Consider the following 23,480-nt stretch of genomic DNA (forward strand, 5'->3'; position numbering starts at 1 on the left):
GAGCAACACACACAAAATGCTGGAGGAACTCAGCAGGTCAGGCAGCATCTATGGAAAAGAGTAAAGAATCAACGTTTCGGGCCGAGACCCTTCTTCAGGACTGAGAAGGGAGGGGGGAAGATGGAAGATGCCTCAGTGAAAAGGTGGGGGGAGGGGAAAGAGGCTAGCTGGAAGGTGATAGGTGAGGATAGGTGGGTGGGAAAGGTCAAAGGCTGGCGAAGAAAGAATTTGGTAGGAGAGGAGAGTGGATAATAAGAGAAAGGGAAGGAGGAGGAGACCTGACAGGATGTAATAGACAGGTGAGAAGTGAAAGGTCAGAGTGGGAATTAGAGGAAGGGGGGCTTGAATTTGTTCACCAGAAGGAGAAATTGATATTAATACCATCAGATTGGAGGTTACCCAGATGAAGTATAAGGTATAAATTGTATACCTTCTAATTGTATACTCCTATAAATTGTACTTCAATGATGTGATATAAATCTGCAAAGCAAAACATTAGTGCAGAAATAGACATAATCAAAAAACATGTCCAATGTAATACAAGAAGTTGTCGTAGTGTTCTGTTGTGGAGGTAGATACCCCAGCCTAAAACTATTTAATATTGAAAGGTCCAAATAGAGTGGATGTGGAGAGAATATTTACATTCATAGGAGCGCCTAGGGTCTGAGAGCACAGCCTCAGTGAGGAGATATTCCTTCAAATCTGAGATACGGAGCAATTTCTTCAGCCAGAGGGTGGGGAACCTGTGGAATTCTTTGCCACAGAAGGCTGTGGAGGCCAAGTCACTGGGAGTATTTAAGACAGAAATTGATAGGTTCTTGATGAGTAAGGAGGTAGATGTTACAGAAGGAAGGCAGGAGAATGGGCTTGAGGGGGGAGAAAAATCAGCCATAATGGAATGGTGGAGCAGACATGATGGCCCAAATAGCTAACTCTGCTCTTAAGATCTTAATAGTACTGGACATTCCAAGAATCTGATGGCTGGAGGAAAAATGCTGTTCATGAATCTGCTCCTTTCTGTACTGCAAAGTACATTCTTGATCACATTAACTCACAGTATAAAATAATTCCCATTTCTTCACTTGGGTTTTTACTCATTGCCTGTTTCTTCCCTGGTTATTTTTTTTTTCCATTTTCTCATTACCCTTTTCCCTTTGACTCTCGTATCACTAGAAACAGTTGCTTTTTCTTTACTACTTCCATCATTATTTATGAATAACCAGTCTGCAACTCATTTATTTTCTTGAGAGTTTCAATGAAATGTTCTCCAAGCATCAGAAATCTAACTGTCTGACTCGCACTTGATTTGTAAGCCAATGTATGATGGATATTTCAGCCGTTCTTAGGAAAGGTATTGATTGATCAGCTCCAGCGTGCCAATGTCTGTAGCTCTGTGTTCGGAAGGCAATTGTAGAGTCTTGGAGAGATACAGCACGGAAATAGGTCCTTTGGCTCACTGGGTTTCCAGCAGCCAACAACTAGCACCACCCATTTCCATTAATCCTGTGTTAGTCCACTTTTTATTTTAGATTATGAGGACACTCAGTCCTCGTTTATTGTCATTTAGAAATGCATGCATTATAAAATGATACAATGTTCTTCCGGTATGATATCACAGAAACACAAGACAGACCAAGACTAAAACTGACAAAAACCACATAATTATAACCTATAGTTACAACAGTGCAAAGCAATACCATAATTTGATAAGAGTAGACCATGGGCACGGTTAAAAAAAAGTCTCAAAGTCCTGATAGCCCCAACATCTCACGCAGATGGTAGAAGGAAGAAACTCTCCCTGCCGTGAGCTTCCAGCGCCGCAAACTTGCCGATGCAGCATCCTGGAAGCACCCGACCACAGTCCGACTCTCAGTCTGACCGAAAACTTCGAGCCTTCGACACCGAGCACCATCTCTGCTGAGCGCTTTGACCCCGTCCCGGCTGCCGAGCAACAGGCAAAGCCGAGGTCTCAGGGTCTTCCCCTCCGGAGATTTCGGATCACACAGTAACAGCGGTAGCGAAGCAGGCATTTCAGAAATTTCACCAGATATTCCTCTGTGCCCTTACGTCGGCCTCTATCAAATCAGAATTGTGCACAGCCTCCTACTTGACAGATTAGACATATTCATCACCGGAGAGGCCGTGCGCGCTGTGTCGCGCCGCCGTCTTCTCCTTCCCCCTGCATCCTCAGCTGCTTCTCCCACATGGTATCACTCACTTACAAGCTAAAGGAAATTTACAGTGGCCAGTGTTTGGATTGTGGGAAGCAACAAGATCACCTGGAAGAAATCTATACAGTCACAAAGAATGTGCAAACGCCACACAGAAAGCACAGGAGGTTAGGATTGAATCCAGGTTTCTGACGCAATAATAGTAGTGTTGTCTCTGGTGTCCTGTCGTGTTTACCCCTTGGCCAGAATTGCCAAAAATACAATACCTAGTTACTTTCAGAGTTGTGGCTAGTGGGATTGAATCACTGTTGCACTTCCTTCTTTAACAACAATGACTACATTTCCAAAGTATTCATTGGCTGAGATTGTGAAGGTGCTGCAGTAGTGCTGATTAATAAACCCTGATGCGATTCAAGATAAGATCCCTCCACACGCAGAGGCAGGCAGTTAATGAGCTTTTGTGGATTCCCTGTCCAGGCCAAAGTTCAAAGTACATTTATTATCAACGTACGCAGTATACGGCCCTGAGTTTCATCTTCCCACAGACAGCCACTAAACAAAGAAACACTGAGAACCTTTTCAAAGGAAACAACAAACACTCAATGCGCAAAAAAAGAACAAATCGAGCAAACAACAAAAGAAAGAGCGAAAAATAAAATATTAAATGTCAAACACAGAGTCATTGAAACAGCCTAGGAATGTTGTTTAGTTCAGTCAATTTCAATTTAGCGCTGTGTTATTCATTGACTGCAGGCTACAGAACCAGTACACCCTAATCAAAATGGCACAAAGTAGCAAATAAAAAGGGAGTGACCAGAAACACACATAACATGAACTACACCAAAGACCCAGTTCTCAAAGCGATGGTGATGACAATCTGTGTTCTGCCACTTGTGTCAGCAATTGGGAATCAGGAGTGTTTAGAGGAGCTAAAGGAATGGAGAAGGATGAGGGATGATTCCTTTTTAAAATTCTGTCTCTCTTCCTTTTCTAGGTTACCCACTGATGTCAAAGGCGCTGAATGCCACGGGGCGTCCGATTGCCTTTTCCTGTAGCTGGCCAGCATATGAAGGAGGTTTACCACCTCGGGTAATGTCACAGCATCCTCAGCTCACTTGGGATAGAAAAAGAACAGAAATTCAAGATGAGTGGTTCAGCAGATATCTTGATTCTTGTGGCCAAAGAGTTTATCACAGAGAATATGACCATTTGTCCTGGCTGGCATTTATACTCCTCCTTCCATCCAGTTCCCTCAACCTAACCCTTTGGTGTTTATCACCCACCCCTATTCAGTGACATTTTTAGAGGTTGAGACTGATGGGATAATCTTTGTGAACTGGACAATTTTCCCCTCTTGTATTATTTTTTAATTGCGATACAGTGTAGAATAGGCCCTTTGAGCCACAATGCCCAGCAATCCCCCATTTTAATCCTAGCCTAATCATGGGACAATTTACAATGACCAACTAACCTACCAACTAGTACGTCTTTGGACTGTGGGAGGAGACCAGAGCACCCGGAGGAAACCCACGCGGTCACGGGGGGAATGTACAAACTCCTTGCAAGCAGCGGCGGGAATTGGATCCTGTTTGCCTGTACTATAAAGTGCTGTGCTACCATCCCTTGCGATCTCTTGTTTTGGATCAGCCATAAGTGGAAATATTTCTTTAATTTGCCCTCTTGTAATTTTCAAGTGCTCCTTTACATTGCTCCTTAACCTCTTGTCCTGTAGGGAGAAGAGACTTGCATGTTAAGCCTGAATATGTATACTGTCAGGGTCCAAACGTCAATGCTCAATGAGATTCTGTAGTTATTTTCTAACTTTAAGCAGCCTTGAGTGACTTGCAGATGTGACACAAAAGTAGCCTTCGGTAGAATGTCGCTGCAGGGTGCAAAATTTGACAATGACAGCAATAAGATTCTCTTACCTGAGAGATTGATGGTTCTGCTACTCCGCTATTTTCATAGAATTGTACAACATGGAAACAGGCCATTTGGTCCAATTGTCCGTGCTGACAGTATGGACTGAATAATCACTTCCACATTTATTCCATCACTCAGCAATTCAGGTAAACACTTAAATGCTGTCAATGATTCAGTTTCAACCAGTTCCTCAGGCAGTGCGTTCCAAATATTCACACTCTCTGATTTAAGAAGGATCCCTCAAAGCCTCTCTCAATCTTTTCATCCGTACCCTAAACTTACATCCTCCAGTTTCATCTCCCTCTGATATGGGAAATGTTCCTGCAATCTACCCTATCTATACCCTTATAATTTAATGTACCTCTATTGCATCTGTTCTTAATCCCCTCTGCCTTGAAAATATCTCACTGTTCCTTCTTCATCACTGAGTCTAAATCCTGAAGCTCCCGACCCAAAAGCATTGTGGGAGCAGAAGGCATGCAAGAAAGTGACTCACCTCACCCTTCTCAAGAGCACCTGGGAATGGGGTGTAAATGCTGATGTTACCAGTGACACCCCCAACCTGAAAATGAATAAACAGAAGCCAACCCCAATAGGAAGCCTGGGCTGTGGTTTGAAATCTGTAGAGTGGTTTAGTTTATGCAACACTCACAACACGCTGGAGGAACTCAGCAGGTCGGGCAGCATCCGAGGAAACGATGAGTCGACGTTTCGGGCCGGAACCCTTCGTCAGGACTGTAGAGGGAAGGGGCAGAGGCCCTATAAGGAAGGTGGGGAGAGGGTGGGAAGGAGAAGGCTGGTAGGTTCCGGGTTTATGCAATTAAGGGGAAGAGAATTCAGTTGGACTGAATGCCTACTGTCTGCAGGGCAGGCTTGAGGGGCCTGATTGTCTACTATTTTCTTATGTGTTCAACCTCACACTGCAGGCTAGTGTCTGCACACATTTTACTGGAGTATTCTGCCTCCTCTGCCCCCTTCAAGCAATATGTTCCAGATTTCAGTCACCCCCTAGGTGAAAGAATCTTACTTCAAATACTCTCTAAATCTCCTATCCCATACCTTAAATCTACTGCTACTTCTGCCAAGGGGAAAAGTTTCTTACTATCTACCCTATCTACGCCACACCCAAGTTTGTGTAACGCAATCAGATTCCACCTTGACCTTCTCTGTTCCAAGAAAAACACACCCAACCTGTCCCATCTTACTTCATAATTCAAATGCACCATTCCCAAACAACAACATGCTGAATCTCCTCTGCACCCTGAGGAAAGCCGTATCCATTCGTCAGGGATAAATTGGCAAAGCAGTAACAGTTAGAATTTAATCCTGAAAAGTGAGAGGTGTTACATGCTCTGTTCTCACTGTTGCCATCGGGAAGAAAGTACAGGATCCTCAGGATTCTCACCACCAGGTTCAGGAACAGTTATTAATCCTCAACCATTAAGCTCTTGAACCAAAAGGGATAACTTCACTTGCTCCATCATTGAAATATTCCTATAATCTATGGACTCACTTTCAAGGACTCTTAATCTCATGCTCTCAATAATTGTTTATTTATTATTATTTATTACTTCTTTATTTTTGTATTTGCACAATTTTTTGTCTTTTGCACAGTGGTTGAATGCCCAAGTTAGTTTGGTCTTTCATTGATTTTGTTATGGTTATTACTCTTATTGAAACTGAATTTCAGGGTTGTAAATGGTTACACACAGTATATGTACTCTGATAATAAATTTACTTTGAACATGCTTTTGTGGTGTGCCAGCCAGAACAGCCAGTATTCCAGATGTTTTATATATTGTATAACCTTGATCATTTATTCTCTGCCTTGGCTTAAAGAAGGCAACCGTCCCATGTGCCTTCTTAACTGCCTTATCCACCTGTGCTGCTGCCTTCCTTGGACATGGACAGCAGGGTTCTCAGTAGTTCTAGGGTCCTACTATTGTGTATATCCTAGTCTCTTTCCTAAATGTAACGCCTCCCATTTTTTCAGGATTAAATTCTACCTACCTGCCACTATTTTGCCAATTTTTACCAGTTCATCATTATTATTCGCACTGTGATTGTACGTGTTTCTTCCTGAAACCCAAAAATGTGCTGGTAAGTTAATTGGGTATTGTAAATTATTCCTTGGTGTAGTTAAATGCAAAAAGAATCAAAGGGAAATTGAAGGGTAGTGTGGGAGAGAATAATTTGCAGTGCTCCAGGTAAATAAAGAATGGAAATGATAGCACTGCTCTGTTGCTGCTCATTATATTAAAGGATTTACAAGGGGTGATTGATAAGTTCATGGTCTAAGGTAGAAAGAGTCCATTTCAGAAAAGCTAAGTGCTACGTAGGCAGACAATAAAATACAAGTCCACGCGGAGGCAGGCTGTGAGGTCACGAGTCCATCCTATTGTACTAAGCAGCTATTCAATAGTATTATAACAACGGGATAGAAACTTTCCTTGTGCATGGTAGCATGCATTGACAGACTTTTGTATCTTTTGGCCGATGGGGTGGGGGGTTTGGGGAAGACAGAGTGTCTGGGATGGGTGAGGTGCTTGATTAGTTAAGGACCCCACCCTCCCTGAAGGTGGCAGCAAGAAGTGCAGACAGAGTCCATGGACGGGAGTCTGGTTTGATAACCCTTCAAGAGGCACATCTGGGGCTTAAAAGCACTTTGGCATATTCTGAACGACACTGTGCACTGTTATGTTTGCTAACTTCAAAACATTAAACTAATTCAAAGGAAGACACGGGGGTCCGAGTTACAGGTCTAACTTCGAGTTTACTTCAAGCGCACGTATCATATGGTAGCCTGATGGCATATGCAATTCACGTATTTGTACATATAATCTGTAATAAATTATTTAAGTGAACAAGAATGCTTGATCAATATTTTTACAAGGTTACTCAAATATTACTTAAATATTAAATACACAATGCACACTTGTGCTCCTTTTTACTGTTGTCATATCCTTTCTTCACGTGTTGGCGCATGGCCAAGTGGTTAAGGCATTCGTCTAGTGATCTGAAGGTCACTAGTTCGAGCCTTGGCTGAGGCAGCGTGTGTGTTCTTGAGCAAGGCACTTAACCACACATTGCTCTGCGACGACACCGGTGCCACCCTTCCCTTGGACAACATCGGTGGCGTGGAGAGGGGAGACTTGCAGCATGGGCAACTGCCAGTCTTCCATACAACCTTGCCCAGGCCTGCGCCCTGGAAACCTTCCAAGGTGCAAATCCACGGTCTCATGAGAGTAACGGATGCTTATATAAAATCCTTTCTGTATACTCCGACCGCCCCCCCCCCCCCACCATTTTGCACTATGATTCAGGCTTTAGTGGATCTATTTCTGTATAATGAAGAGCTGTCACTGGCGGCTGGGACTTCACTTCTGACTCTTTATCCGAATTGGTTTCCTGCAGGTGAACTACACTCTGCTGGGGGAGATCTGCAATCTCTGGAGGAACTATTACGACATCAGCGATTCATGGGAGAGCGTTCAGAGCATCATCAACTGGTACGGGAAGCACCAAGATGTCCTGCAGCCGGCGGCCGGTCCGGGGAGATGGAACGACCCAGACATGGTATGTGGACACTGCTTCATCGCTCTGCTCCTTCCCCTCATGGGGCCAATCTGCCCTTCAGTTTAAAAGATTCAGGTTTATGGGCTACAGGCACTTTACAGTTTCCACACCCCTTGTTATATTTTCCTTGGACAGTTCTGAATCCATAACTTTAATGGGAACTGCTGACTTCCCTTCACAAAATTGTGGGCTGACGTCTCATTCCAGTTGTAAGGCAGTGTTGCGTTGCCAGCAATATGGCTTGTATAAGGGGCAGTAAATCAAGTGCTTGGCTGTTGTATTATGTGGTATCTCATTGCTGCAGTTTCGAAGTTGAGACGATAGGCTTCCTAGAGTTGTCTTGAAGTCGTGAAATTAGATTTTAAGAAGTACACTTTGCCTTAGCATGAGCTTCTTTGTGCCCTTATACCAGGGGTTCCTAACTTGGGGTCCATAGACCCCTTAATGGTATTGGGAACTGCTGCCTTATACCGACATGCATGTGCCAGCTGTTGACTACATAGTCCTATAGCCAGCAGGTGATGGGATTCCATTTCTGCAGCATCTGTCACTTCAGTAGTTCTCTATGGCAACTCAGCACCACCTTCAAGGCCTGATATGGGTAGATGATGTGTGCTGGCTGAGCCAAAATTGACCAAGTCCCACTAGCATCTAAAAGCAAATTTTGGATATGAAATAGAAGAAGTGAGTACAGGTGAGACATGGCGGAGGGGGTAAGCAGGGGGCTAATAATTAATGGAACACACAGTGGAGATATTGAAAATCTTCTTGCTGGTTCTTCTGAACGTCAGCAGGAGGTTTAGACATTTCCCCAAGGAATCTGGGAAACTTGACTAATAAGATGAAACATCAACGGGGCAACATTTCTAACAGAAACATTATCATTTGGACTACTGTCTTTTGTGCTTTCTTACATGGGGTATCTTAAGGAACGTTCAATCAGTAAATGTTCATTTGGTCCCAATCACACCCTTGGTCTCCTTCTGATATCATAGCTCGAGTCTGAGCCAAACTGTTCTGACTTTGCTGCAGAGTCTCGGACTCTATGCAAAGCTCCTGACCGTGTATTCTATTGATCAAAAAGATCCCAGCATTTTCTATGAAATATTCTAGCATGGTCTCTGCTCAAGCCCAACTTCTGAAACTTTTCTTGTTACTCTGGTATTGGTTATTCCAATGAACTCATTGATCTTCCAATTTATAGTGTCCTTTCAGTTGAGCTAAATCAAAACTTGTGTCCTATTAAAGTTCAAAGTAAATTTATTATCACAGTACATATATGTCACCATATACAATCTTGAGATTCATTTTCTTGTGGGTATATTCAATAAATCCACAATAGAATAATAGAATCAATGAAAGACCGCACCAGCTCGGGCATTCAACCAGTGTGCACAAGACATCAAACCGTGCAAATACAAAAAGAAAGGAATAATAATAAATAAGCAAGTAGTAAATATTAGGACATGAGATGAAGAGTCCTTGAAAGTGAGTCCATAGGATATGGGAACAGTTCAATGATGGGGCAAGTGAAGTTATCCCCTTTGGTTCAAGAGCCTGATGGTTGAGAGGTAATAACTGTTCCTGAACCTTGTGGTGAGGTTCCTGAGGCTCCTGCACACCTTCCTGATGGCAGCATCGAGAAGAGAGCATGACCTGGGTGGTGGGGGCCCCTGATGGTGGATGTTGCTTTCCTGCAACTGTCCCTATTGCCTATCATTCCTGCAGTTACCAATGTACCCGTTTCGCAGTCCCTCAGCAACTTAAATTTAAATTCTCATTCTTGTTTTCAGATCCCTCCTTGACCTTTCCCTTGCTACCTCTCTCATCCCTTCCTGATATTTCTGTGTTCTTCCAGCTCAGGCTTTTCCATCTCCCATAATTGGTGAACTGTCTGGACACCAATTGAGATTTCCTCTGCAAAACTCCCTATTTCTTTCTACTCCTTTTGAGATATTTCTGAAAACCCACATCACCTTCTGCAAACCTCCCTATTTCTTTCTACCCCTTTTGAAATATTTTACCTTCTGCATATTGGGATTGCCTGAGTCCATATATTTTGGGCAGCATCATGGGAAGGTTTTGTTATTGGACTTTGTTGGTCATTGACACAAATGACACTTTCATCACTGAATGCTTTGATATTTCGATGTACAGGTGACAAGTAAAGCCTATTTAAAAGAATGCAGGTTGATTGTCATAGCAGTGCACTAATCTCATCCTCTTGTTTTATTTAATCCTCTCTCCAGTTAATCATTGGCGACTTTGGCCTGAGCATTGAGGAGTCCAAGTCACAGATGGCTCTTTGGGCCATTCTTGCAGCTCCCCTCTTCATGTCTAATGACCTGCGGACAATCTCCAGGTCAGAAGTTGAGATCCTACAGAACAAGCTGCTGATCAAGATTAGTCAAGATCCACTGGGAATTCAGGGCCGTATGATAATGCAGGTAATCAATGGAGTAAAGGGTAAGACTGGTGACAGGCATAGGAGAGAAAATAGTTAATGGAGAGGTTAGTGGGGGAATGTGAGCTGACGTTGATTCAATGGTCTTTGCAAGGAAATATGAACATACGAGGGGTAGTGGGGTTTGGACTCAGTACCAAAGTAGACAATGTAAGATTGGGGCCCTCCAGGCAACCAAAATATGTGAAGTCCAGGTGCTATTAAACTACATGGATTGAAAAATCACAGGTCAATGTCTGTGATTGGTTAGGACAAGGTTAGAGGCTGTGGAAGTGTGTGTGTGCTGCAGCAAGGGTAGGGGGTGGAGGCCTGTGTTTGTAATGAGGGGCATGTGTTTGTACATCATGTGATCATGTTTATGTGCGTCACAGGACCGTGGGTTTGTGGGTTTCGCACGATTACAATAACTTGTTGGGATGACTTTCATCTCCAACGGCTTTATGAACCTGCTGAGGAAACTCAAATTGCTTGAATCTTTTCTCACTACAACTAAATAAACTTCCGGCCATTGCTCTATTCTTGCATAAACTTAAAAGAAATAGGTGCAAGAGCTTGGCATACAGTCTGCCCACTATCCTTATCAGGGGAGAAATTCTGTCAACATCTACTTTACCAACTTCCTTCCACAATGTCATATGTTTTGATAAGATCGTCCATTGAGTATGAGCCAAACCTAAAACAATAGTGAACATTTTTCTTCAAGAATATGTACGGTAAATAAAGGGCCTGGCCCCTTCGTGACCAGTGACTGTAGGTGCTCCTTCACAGAGCCTCGATGGTGACTGCAGCGAGCTTCACTGCGTCCCTCAGCATGCACTCCTGCTCCCTGGTTTGTGCCAGTCGGCAATATCAGTTTGCACTGGAAGACCAGCAAGCTTAGGGCAGACCAAAATGTGTCTTTCACTGAGTTTCCAGCAGCACTTTTGATGTTTGCCTCAGGAAACATCCCCTACCTTGGGTCACAGAGTCCCCTGTTACGCAGCTGTTCAGGGTAAACTTTGACAACCCTTGCGAACCTTTTCCAGACCTTCGCAAACACAAGTCCACAACAAGCTGGATATTCATTTCCTCAAAGGCTGCATGTGTTGGGAGAGACTCTGACTATACAGGAAGGATTTGATGAGAAGGGCCCCTCTCACTTCCATATTTAAAACTCTGTTGAGACAGTCAGCCTAAAGTTAGGGAACTCTGCTGCTTCAATGATTATCTTTTTTTTGGGTCAGGGAAGATAACCTCTCTGCAGTAACGATTACTGTACAAAATTGGTTATTTGCCCTATTCAAAGCCTTGTGGTGAATTGATGTGGAAATCCAGAAACTTCTGTAACTATTGGGCAGACTGAGGGAAGAGGAGACACAGTTTATGTGAAACTAAGAAAGGGTTGGCTTGACATCCAACAATAAGTGAGTTTTGTAATCAGCCTGAAGTTGATTTGGCTAATAATGTATCATTAGCATGTCTGTCTATTTCAGCAAGTATCAACTTGCTGTGTTTTTAATGTCTGTGTTATATTTCCCACACTTTCTGCGCCAGGAGAAGAATAGTATTCAAGTCTGGATGCGAGTGTTGTCCTCCTCAACCATGGCGTTCGCTTTCTTCAGCCAGCGCACTGACATGCCTTACCGGTATACCACGTCTCTGATCCAGCTCAACGTCACGGCCCCAAAGGTGTTCTCGGTGAGTGGGGGCTACCTCTCTGTAGGCTGAAAATGATTCGGCGAAGGAGATAGGTGCAAATTAAAGTTCAAATGATCAGCTCACATTCGAGGGGGTGCTGTGGAAGATCCCACAAACAGGAGTACTTTCCAGAAAGAGGGGGCTGAGGTGACTTAATGCTTTCTGAAAATTTGATTGGTGTGATGTACGGAATAGTCCAAAACTAGAGTTGATAACTGTGGCTTGTCAAATTGCTGGCTGAACGATTAGCTTTAGTTGTACTGCAAATCATGGTCTTTCTTGGGGGCTGTGCTTTTGTTTGCTTGGTGGGTGGAGGACGCTGATGCTTTTTGCTGAATTGTGGGGGAGAGAGGGTCAATACTTTGCTGCTGCTTGTGCGTGGGACGGGAGAGAAGGAGGACTTTAGGGTTCTAACTTATTGTCATTCTTTGGGGGTACTCTTCTGTTTTTTGTGGATGTCTGCGAAGAACAAGAATTTCAGGTTATTTATTGTCTACATTCTCCGATATTAACTGGAACTACTGAACTATTAAATCCAATGGGGAATTCTGGTGAAATTTCCCATTTTTTTCCTTCCCCATTTGAGTCTTTCTAGCATGTGAATTAATTGAGACAGATTGCAATTGATACATGAAAGGGGAAGCTGGATAAATGTAAGGGAGAAAGGAATGGGAGGTTCAAGTTTAATAGTCTTTTTTTAATAGAACATAGAATAGTACAGCACAGTACAGGCCCTTCGGCCCACAATGTTGTGCTGACCCTTAAACCCTGCCTTCCATATAACCCCCCACCTTAAATTCCTCCATATACCTGTCTAGTACTCTCTTAAATTTCACTAGTGTATCTGCCTCCACCACTGACTCAGGCAGTGCATTCCACGCACCAACCACTCTCTGAGTAAAAAAACCTTCCTCTAATATCCCCCTTGAACTTCCCACCCCTTACCTTAAAGCCATGTCCTCTTGTATTGAGCAGTGGTGCTCCGGGGAAGAGGAGCTGGCTATCTACTCTTACCTATTCCTCTTAATATCTTGTATACCTCTATCATGTCTCCTTTCTCCTCCTTCTCTCCAAAGAGTAAAGCCCTAGCTCCCTTAATCCCTGATCATAATGCATACTCTCTAAACCAGACAGTATCCTGGTAAATCTCCTCTGTACCCTTTCCAATGCTTCCACATCCTTCCTATAGTGAGGCATTCAGAACTGGACACAGTACTCCAAGTGTGGCCTAACCAGAGTTTTATAGAGCTGCATCATTACCTCGCGACTCTTAAACTCTATCCCTCAACTTATGAAAGCTAACACCCCATAAGCTTTCTTAACTACCCTATCCACCTGTGAGGCAACTTTCAGGGATCTGTGGACATGTACCCCCAGATCTCTCTGCTCCTCCACACTTCCAAGTATCCTGCCATTTACTTTGTACTCTGCCTTGGAGTTTGTCCTTCCAAAGTTTACGACCTCACACTTCTCCAGGTTGAACTCCATCTGCCACTTCTCAGTCTACTTCTGCATCTTATCTTCTTTCTTTTCAAATCTTCTTATTTTTTTCCAAAATAAACACGAGTACATCGAAGTAAACAACAGTTACAATGTCTCAAGAAAAGAAAACATATAAAGATTGAAAAAATTTTGTGATGGGGAAAAAAACCCTACTAAGCAAGGAAAGTGGGGGAAAAAGAAAAATCCCATTAGGTGTTCAACCCCAGAGCCATGCGTCGTACATAAAGCTTCTAAAGGTAAACATCAAACCGCCAGCAAAAAAACAGTACCAAAAAAAATTTACAGTTAGATCGTGGAGAATCCATCAATTAACTCAAATGATAATAATGAGCAAATGAACTCCGTCTTTTCTCAAAATCAAACATAGGTTCAAAGGTTCGACTTTTAATTTTCTCCAAACTAAGACATAGCATCACTTGAGAGAACCATTGTGAAAAAGTGGGAGCTGATGTATCCTTCCACTTCAACAAAATGGCCCTCCTACTATTAATTTAACAAATGCAATAACATGTTGGTCAGACACAGAGATACCATGGATATTTTGAGGAATTATTCCAAAAAACACAGTTAATTTGTTAGGTTGTAAATTAATTTTAAGTGCTTTAGAAATTGTTGAAAAAACTGACTTCCAGAACTGTTCCACTATAGAGCAAGACCAAAACATGTGTGTCAGTGTAGCTGTCTCAGTTTTACATCTATCACAATAACTATCAACATTAGACAATCTCTCCTTCGTCAAATGGTAACGATGTACAATTTTAAATTGAATCAGTGAATGACTAGCACAGACAGAAGAAGAATTAACCAGCTTCAGAATCCGCGTCCAATCTTCTGTCGTAAATATCTATTTCAGAATATCCCTCTTTTTTCGACTGTTAAGTTTTTTGACCGGATTGATTCTGTTATTTTATCTTTTATCTGGAAAAATAAAAGAACAAGAATTAGTAAATGTCATTTACAAAAATTGAAAAAGGATGGAGGTCTCACTTTGCCTAATTTAAGAATGTATTACTGGGCTGTTAATGTGTGATACATATCCTTTTGGTTATATTGGATTGATAAGAAGGATTGGCCTATCTGGGTAGATTTGGAATTGAAAGCTGTGGAACAGTTTTATTTAACTTCGTCACGTGGCCAAGTAGCTAAGGCATTAGACTAGTGACCTGAAGGTCGTGAGTTCGAGCCCCAGCCGAGGGAACGTGTTGTGTCCTTGAGCAAGGCACTTAATCACACATTGCTCTGCGATGACACTGGTGCCAAGCTGTATGGGTCCTAATGCCCTTCCCTTGGACTTTCCAGGCGCAGATCCATGGTCTCGCAAGACTAACGGATGCCTTTTTTATTGGGAGCTGCTTTGCCTATACAATTAGCTAAAGTTGCTAATTTAAACTTGTATCCTGTGATTAAGCATTCTTTACAAACTTGGCTTCCGTGCTGCAATTTTTTTAATCCTAAAAAATTTAAGCTTTGTAGTTTAATTTATCGAAACTACTTTTTTAAGCCTTCTTTGAGTGATCCAATTTTTTTACTTTGGAAAAATAAGGGTATTAATTCTTTTTTGGATTTATTTAAAGAAGGTAGACTGATGTCCTTTGAACAATTAGTTGATAGATATTCTCTTTCATACTCACACTTTTTACAATATCTCCAACTTAGATATTTCTTACAAAAATATTTACGTAATTTTCTTTACATATTGGATGCTGACCTGTTAGGTATTTCTGCATCATATCAATGTCTCTTCTGCAATCTTCCACAATCCTCTACACTATCCACAACACCACCAACCTCTGTGTCATCTGCAAACTTGCCAACCCACCCTTCTACCCCACATCCAGGTCGTTAATAAAAATCCTGAAAAGTAGAGGTCCCAGAACCGATCCCTGTGGGACACCACTAGTCACAACCCTCCAATCTGAATGTACTCCCTCCACCACAACCCTCTGCCTTCTGCAGGCAAGCCAATTATGAATCAACCTGGCCAAACTTCCCTGGATCCCATGCCTTCTGACTTTCTGAATAAGCCTACCGTGTGGAACCTTGTCAAATGCCTTACTAAAATCCATATAGATCATGTCCACTGCATTATCCTCATCTATATGCCTGGTCACCTCCTCAAAGAACTCTATCAGGCTTGTTAGACATGATCTGCCCTTCATAAAGCCATGCTGACTATCCCTGATCAGACCATGATTCTCTAAATGCCTATAGATCCTATCTCTAAGAATCTTTTCCAACAGCTTTCCCACCACAGATGTAAGGCTCACTGGTCTATAATTACCCGGACTATCCTTACTACCTTTTTTGAACAAAGGGACAACATTTGCCTCCCTACAGTCCTCCGGTACCATTCCAGTGGACAACAGGGACATAAAGATCCTAGCCAGAGGCTCAGCAATCTCTTCCCTTGCCTCGTGGAGCAGCCTGGGGAATATTCCGTCAGGCCCCGGGGACTTATCTGTCCTAATATATTTTAACAACTCCAACACCTCCTCTCACTTAAAATCAACATGTTCCAGAACATCAACCTCACTCATATTGTCCTCACCATCATCAAGTTCCCTCTGATTGGTGAATACCGAAGAGAAGTATTCATTGAGGACCTCGCTCACTTCCAGCCTCCAGGCACATCTTCCCATCTTTATCTCTAAACAGTCCTATCTTCACTCCTGTCATCCTTTTGTTCTTCACATAATTGAAGAATGCCTTGGGATTTTCCTTTACCCTACTCGCCAAGGCTTTCTCATGCCCCCTTCTTGCTCTCCTCAGTGCCGCCTTAAGCTTCTTTCTTGCTACCCTATATTCCTCAATAGACCCATCTGATCCTTGCTTCCTAAACCTCATGTATGCTGCCTTCTTCCACCTGACTAGATTTTCCACCTCACTTGTCACCCTACCATTCCTCATCTTCCTCATGTAAGGGGGTTTCGACTTTTATGTTACTGCGGAGGCTAATTAAAATGACGTCTTTGTTATGTTAATCTGGGGAATGCGGCTTTGTTGTGTTAAGCGCTGAGAAAGTTTGCGCTAGGAGCTTGTTTTTGCTTTAGAGTGTGATAAGAGAGTGCAATTAACCAATTGGGATAGTTGTTATGGTTTTGGTGTATTTGAAGATACTGTATGCGCGGGGTTTTGGGGCAGAAGGCGGGAGAGCGAGACAGAGGATGGACGAGGTGCTGGGCGGGGTGGGGTACCTCACACAGCATCCACACAAACGAATTACCCAGTTTGCCGGGGCCGAGGCTGATTCCCTAGACGACAGCGAGCCGAGAGACCCTGAGGGTGGCCAGGGGGTCTACATTGTGGGGGCTCATCCAGGATTGAGTCTGCTGGTATGCTGTGTGGGTGCCCTGTTTAAATCTGTGATGTGTGTCTCTGTGGGTTATTTGCTGGTGATTGCTGTATGCGTGGTGGGTGAGGTCTTTGTTCGAGTTCGGGCTGGCATTGACGAGTTGGAGGTGGCACTCGGGGCTGCCCATGCGGTTGGGAGAGAGAGGGAAGAGTGGTCTGATTTGGAGGTAGGGTCTGCGAATAAATGTTCTAGCTCTGGCAGGCCTGGCACTTGGGATAGTGTCCACCCCAAGAGGGGCGGAGATGTGGGTGGAGCAGATCTCTCAGTTGTTAGATGAGTGGCAGGCTCGGTTGAGGGAGAGTGACAGGGATTGGTTGAAAGTTTGAGTAGGCGGGCTGGTGACGGTGTTAGAGCTGTCAGGTTCACTTACACCGTAGTGACAGCTGTCAGTTATTTGAAAGAGGGGGGAAAGTTTTCAGTGTGTCTTCTCTGGCTAGGAGGGCAGCTAAGTTGCTTGTAGTGCCGGGGGATCATTTCAGGGGATCAGACCCTCCTTCAATTGTTCAGCTGATCAGAGAGGTGTCGGGAAACTTAGTAGAGGCCCAGTGGGGGAACGGCTTGGGGTCTCTGGGGAAGTACATTCCCAGCAATGTACCAATGTACTTCCGAAAGGAGAAGACCCTATTCCTGAAGGCTTAGAGGGACAACACCCCAGGGTGTCGTTATGGATAGAGGGAAGTGATGCTAAAGCTATCCTCGACCCCGGGGCGCAGATCAAGTTGTTGTACAGTTCGTTTTACAACCAGTGTCTGAAGCATTTACCCTTGACAACCGCAAGGGCACCGGAGACTTTGGGTACTAGTGGCAGTAGTTATCCAGAAGACGATGATTGGTTAATGACCCTGGAGTTCATGGAGGCATTGTCTGGGCACCCAGCATGTCGAGTTGCTTCTGAGGACGTGTGTAGCAGCCTTGAGCCGGTACTGAATTTAAACGAGACCCAGCGGTGGTACGGCCTGGGGAAAGTAGCTGAGGGTGAGACCCTCTTAGTAGATGCTCCAAACCACCACGAGGGAGGGGACTTGACTGCTGAAGACACCTCAGTGAGAGAGAGGTCACGGCAACTGGACCCTAGCGGCGTGGAAGATGAAGGCAGCGTGTGTGTGTGGATTATGCGATGTGGTTTAATGTGCTGCACCTGAGGGGTGGATGTTGCCAGATCCTGAGGAGTGCGGCTGTTGAGCTGAAGACAGCCGTTACTAGTTCCCTAGGAGTCTTCCGATCCGAAAAGATGCCCAAGGGCATATCCGGAGCCCCTGCATCCTTCCCGCGGGGCATGAGGAAGACCATGGGGGAAGTGAAGGTGTGTGGAGTTTTGACGTATGTGGATGACTGCCTGGAGCTTGGATTCGCCTGTGGGGACTATGAGGCGAGGCGAGTGGCTGAGCCCGGGCGACCGAAGCGAAGTGCCAAATGTGGAGGAGTTTTTGGCCGGAGGAGTTTGGTGCAATGTGAGGAAAATGACCCGACATATCAATTTTACTTCCTGGTGTTGGGACAGATGATGGTGGACCAGGGGATGGAAACCCAGGTCGTCAATCTGAATGAGACACAGGGAAGAGAGGGGATTTGCACCGCACTGCGGTCATGTACTGATGAATTAATCCAGCGAGAAGAAATAATGACCCACCTTCGAAGGGATTAGCAGAAACTCAAGACGTCAATTCAGAACAGATTGGAAGATCAAGGAAGTGTTCTGACTAAGGTCAACAGAAAACCGAGAGCCCAGGGAGGGGAGTTTGACTACACTCCCGAGGTGGTAAAGAAATGGAGGACAGATCTCGGAAAAGGGAGGCAGACGTTTGAAAGGAACCTGAAGGTGACTATCGCGAGTTTAAATGAAATGGAAAAACTGAAAGTTGATCTGGAAGACGTCCTCAGGAAGAAACAACCGGAGGCTGAACATTCTTTAACTGCTGCTTTTCAGGTCAGTGTGGAAGAAGCTGGTGGGGTAACTGCGTCCCAGATTGAGATGACCAAGAACCCTGAGTCAGAACTGCGGAGGCTGTGGCGAGAGTTGAAGGAGTCCCCGAAGAAGCTGACATCTCGACTGCAGGAGGCTGAAGGGATAGCCCCAGCTAAATGTTTCAGTTTGGAGAAACTTAACCAGCAGCTATCGATCGCGGGAATGAGGAAGGATACGGATTCGAAGGATGATGTGCTGCACATGTGGTACATGCTGCCTTTCGCTAACTTCCCCGTGATTGAGGAAGAGACCTTTGGCCCTTCTCCCACTGAGTCAGGTGTAGTGGGGAGGGCTGGCTGTGGGCAGTCTGAGTTACGACAGGATCAGGAAGGAGGAGAGGCGGGGCCCCGGACACTGGACTGGGGGCTCCAAGCTGCAGTGGTGGCCTGAGTGAGAGAGGAGTTGGCAAGCAGGCCGGAGGTATCCCTAGTAGTGTCTGAGCCTCTTGGGTTTAGGTGAGGGGGCGCGGAGGTCTCGGAGGGTTAAGAAGCTCCCAGGTAGGTTGGCCTATGGTAGCGCCTGTGGGACGGGAGTAAGGTCCACTGTTTGGGGAGCACTGTCACTGTGTGTATCTGTGTATGTGTGTGTTGTGTATGTGTGTGTTGTGTGTCTGCAGGACTGGTTGGCGAGTTATTTAGAAGTCTTGAGGACATGACTTTATTGGTCGGGGGAGAGTGTAAGGGGGTTTTGACTTTTATGTTACTGCAGAGGCTAATTAAAATGGTGTCTTTGTTATGTTAATCTGGGGAATGCGGCTTTGTTGTGTTAAACGCTGAGAAAGTTTGCGCTAGGAGCTTGTTATTGCTTTAGAGTGTGATAAGAGAGTGCTATTAACCAATTGGGATAGTTGTTATGGTTTTGGTGTATTTGAAGATACTGTATGCGCGGGGTTTTGGAGCAGAAGGCGGGAGAGCGAGACAGAGGATGGACGAGGTGCTGGGTGGGGTAGGTACCTCACACAGCATCCACACAAACGAATTACGCAGTTTGCCGGGGCCGAGGCTGTTTCCCTAGACGACAGCAAGCCGAGCGACACTGAGGGTGGCCAGGGGCGGGCTACATTCACCAGGACAAATTTATCCCTAACATCCTGCAAGAGATCCCTAAACATCGACCACATGTCCTTAGTACATTTCCCTGCAAAAACATTGTCCCAATTCACACCCGCAAGTTCTAGCCTTATAGCCTCATAATTTGCCCTTCCCCAATTAAAAATTGTCCCGTCCTCTCTGACTCTGTCCTTTTCCATGTTAATGGAAAAGGCCAGGGAGCGGTGGTCACTGTCCCCCAGATGCTCACCCACTGAGAGATCTGTGACCTGACCTGGTTCGTTACCTAGTACTAGATCTAGTATGGCATTCCCCCTAGTTTGCCTGTCAACATACTGTGACAGGAATCCGTCCTGGACACACTTAACAAACTCTGTCCAGTCTAAACCATTGGAACTAATCAGGTGCCAATCAATATTAGGGAAGTTAAAGTCACCCATGATAACAACCCTGTTATTTTTGCACTTTTCCAAAATCTGCCTTCCAATCTGCTCCTCTGGATGGTACTCTGCTGCTACCAGGGGGCCTATAGAATACTCCCAATAGAGTAACTGCTCCCTTCCTGTTCCTGACTTCCACCCATACTGACTCAAAAGAGGATCCTGCTACATTACCCACCCTTTCTGTCGCTGTAATTGTATCCCTGACCAGTAATGCCACCCTTCCTCCCCTTTTTCCTCCCTCTGTATCCCTTTTAAAGCACTGAAATCCAGGAATATTGTGAATCCATTCCTGCCCTGGTGTCAGCCAAGTCTCTGTAATGGCCACTACATCATAATTCCATGTATGTATCCAAACTCTCAGTTCATCACCTTTGTTCCTGATGCTTCTTGCATTGAAGTACACGCACTCTAGCCCTTCTACCTTACTACCTTTACACCCTTTATTCTGCTTCCCTTTCCTCAAAGCCTCTTTATATGTTAGATCTGGCTTTACTCCATGCACTATACTTGCAGTTCTCTCATGACCTTTATCCTCCTCCATCTCACTATCTGCTCTAACACTCTGGTTCCCCTCCCCCTGCAAATCTAGTTTAAACCCCTCGGAGCAGCACTAGCAAACTTTCCCGCAAGGATGTTAGTCCCCCTCCAGTTCAGGTGCAAACCGTCCAGTCAGAACAGGTCCCACCTTCCCTGGAACAAGGCCCAATTGTCCAGAAAATGAAGCCCTCCCTCCTGCACCAACTCCTTAGCCACATATTTAGCTGCATTATCTTCCTATTCCTAGCCTCACTAGCACGTGGCACGGGTAGCAATCCTGAGATTGCAACCCTGGAGGTCCTGTCCTTCAACTTTGCACCTAACTCCCTGAATTCTCTTTGCAGGACCTCCTCCTCCTTCCTATCCACGTCATTGGTCCCTACTGGACCACAACATCAGGCTACTCACGCTGCCTCTTGAGAATACTGAGAACTCGATCCGAGATATCGCGGACCCTGGCACCAGGGAGGCAACAGACCATCCGGGATTCTCAATCTCTTCCACAGAACCTCTTATCTGTCCCCCTAACTATCGAATCCCCTATCACTACTGCTCTCCTCTTTTCCCTCCTTCCCTTCTGAGCTGAGGGTCCAGTCTTGGTGCCAGAGACGCGACTACTACAACTTGTGCCTGGTAGGTCATCCCCACCAACAATATCCAAAACAGTATACTTATTATTGATGGGAACGGCCACAGGGGTTCTCTGCTCATTCTGTCTATTCCTCTTCCCTCTCCTGACAGTCACCCAGCTACCTGCCTCCTGACTTTTAGGGGTGACTTTCTCCCTGTAACTCCTGTTTATTTCTGCCTCTGCCTTATGAATGATCCAAAGTTCATCCAGCTCCAGCTCCAGTTCCCTAACTCAGTTTGTCAGGAGCTGCAGTTAGATGCACCTTTTACAGGTGTAGTCATCAGGGACAATTATGCTCGCCCTGACTTCTCACATACTGCAAACGGAGCACTCGTCTGCCCTAACTGCTGCCTCCGTTACCTACTCCTAAGTTAATTAGAGTAAATAAAAGAACTTACCTGGCCTTACCTCACTGAGAGCAGGCTCGTCCTCAGCCTCTGCTCGCCGAAGCCTCTCGAGCCAAAGCCTCCCTACTCTGTCACCCGCTACTACGTCACCCACTCCATTAATCTTTTTATTAATTTTCAAATTCATAAACATAGCAACAATACTAATACAAAGAGATTGGGGTTACATTATTGGTAATTGACATATGCAAGTAAAAATTACAGATAATACAAGTATATTGGGCCTCCCAAACTCTTAATATAATTAAACATGATAAAAAGAAAAATGAAAAAATATAAGAAAAAAAACCCAAAATAAAAGAAACTAAACTAAACTGAACCAAAAACCGAACTAAACAAAGCAAATGTGTTATATTACATTGAATACAATCATTAATGTCATTAACTCCGCTCCTCTGTCCATATATTTTAGGTTAATAAAAAGGATTTGGAAGAGGTGGTGCACAGGGCCCATGTGTCTAAAGATAAACTAGCTCATTTTTACTCTCATATAAATCCTGTTTGTGTCAGATATCATTCTGAGGTAGCTTCTTTGACTCATATGTTCTGGTCTTGCCCTCTTTTGAAAAAATTTTGGAAAGATATCTTTGATATTATTTCAACAATTTTGTGTATTGATTTACAACCTCATCCTATTACCACAATTTTTGGTTTACCAATGACGGAACATAGTTAATTAACCTCTTCAGCTCGTTGGATGATTGCAGTTGTTACAATAATGGCTAGAAGATCCATTTTATTGCATTGGAAAGAGATCAATCCCCCTACTATATTTCAATGGTTTTCCCAAACTATATCTTGTTTAAATTTAGAAAAAATCAGAAGTGTCACTTTTGATCCTTCGGTTAAATTTGAAGAGACTTGGAGGCCATTTTTCAACACTTTCATATGATGTAGCTTGACCTTTTCTGAATCCTTTTTATTAACCTGAAATATATGGACAGTCAAGTTTAATAGTCATTCAACCATACATGAATACCCATGAATGCAGCCAAACAAAACAATTTACTCCAGGGCCAAGGTACAAAACACAGTAACAGTCACACACAGCCTAAGACACGTATAGCACATATAAGATAGCAAGCACATAAAATATCAGTAAAATGCAGCCACACGAAAAATATATATAGCCTGAGACCCTGAATCTATGAACACTGCAGAAATCTGCAGTCGACCACAATAAAGCTTGTCTTCTGCCACATGAACACTGGGGGGCAGCACCGACACCAGCTTGGATGCTGTACCACACCACCTCCGGTGCTCAAGAATGGGATGAAGTTTGTTTGGGAATTCACTCAACGGTTTGAAAGGGAGAAGCTAAAATCAGATGTATTGGTCTGACAGTAGAGTAAAGGGAAGCACAGAAGCATGAGAGAGGAACCGGCCAAAGTTGATTGGAAGGGGACACTTGACAGGGATGACAGTAGAGCAGCGATGGCTGGAGTTTCCGGGAGTAATTTAGAAGACAGAGGATCAGTTCTTCCCAAAGAATTAGCATTCTAAAGAGAACATGAGACAAACGTGGCTGTCAAGACAGCATAGAAGCAAAAGAGAGAGCATATGATACATAAACACAAAACATTCTGCAGATGCTGGGGTCAAAGCAACACGCACAACACGCTGGAGGGACTCAGCAGGTCGGGCAGCATCCGTGGAAATGAACAGTCAACGTCTCAGCCCGAACCATTGACTATGCGTTTCCACGGATGCTGCCCAAACTGCTGAGTTCCTCCAGCGTGTTGTGCGTGTAGCATATGATACAACTAGGAAGATATAAGATT

The 23,480-nt window shown here is 44.3% G+C and overlaps 1 protein-coding gene across 3 annotated transcripts in view; it reads left to right on the plus strand.

Annotated features, from left to right (window-relative positions):
• naga (N-acetylgalactosaminidase, alpha) overlaps positions 1-23,480 on the plus strand; it is a 45,048-nt gene that overhangs the window by 15,915 nt on the left and 5,653 nt on the right. For all 3 annotated transcript variants that reach the window (XM_072271771.1, XM_072271772.1, XM_072271773.1), the window contains exons 5-8: positions 3,166-3,260; positions 7,509-7,670; positions 9,920-10,117; positions 11,668-11,811. In XM_072271771.1, the coding sequence (XP_072127872.1) occupies positions 3,166-3,260; positions 7,509-7,670; positions 9,920-10,117; positions 11,668-11,811 (599 nt within the window). The remainder of the gene's footprint in view (positions 1-3,165; positions 3,261-7,508; positions 7,671-9,919; positions 10,118-11,667; positions 11,812-23,480) is intronic.

The sequence above is a fragment of the Mobula birostris genome, chromosome 11 (assembly GCF_030028105.1).
Source record: "Mobula birostris isolate sMobBir1 chromosome 11, sMobBir1.hap1, whole genome shotgun sequence".
Lineage (NCBI taxonomy): Eukaryota > Metazoa > Chordata > Chondrichthyes > Myliobatiformes > Myliobatidae > Mobula > Mobula birostris.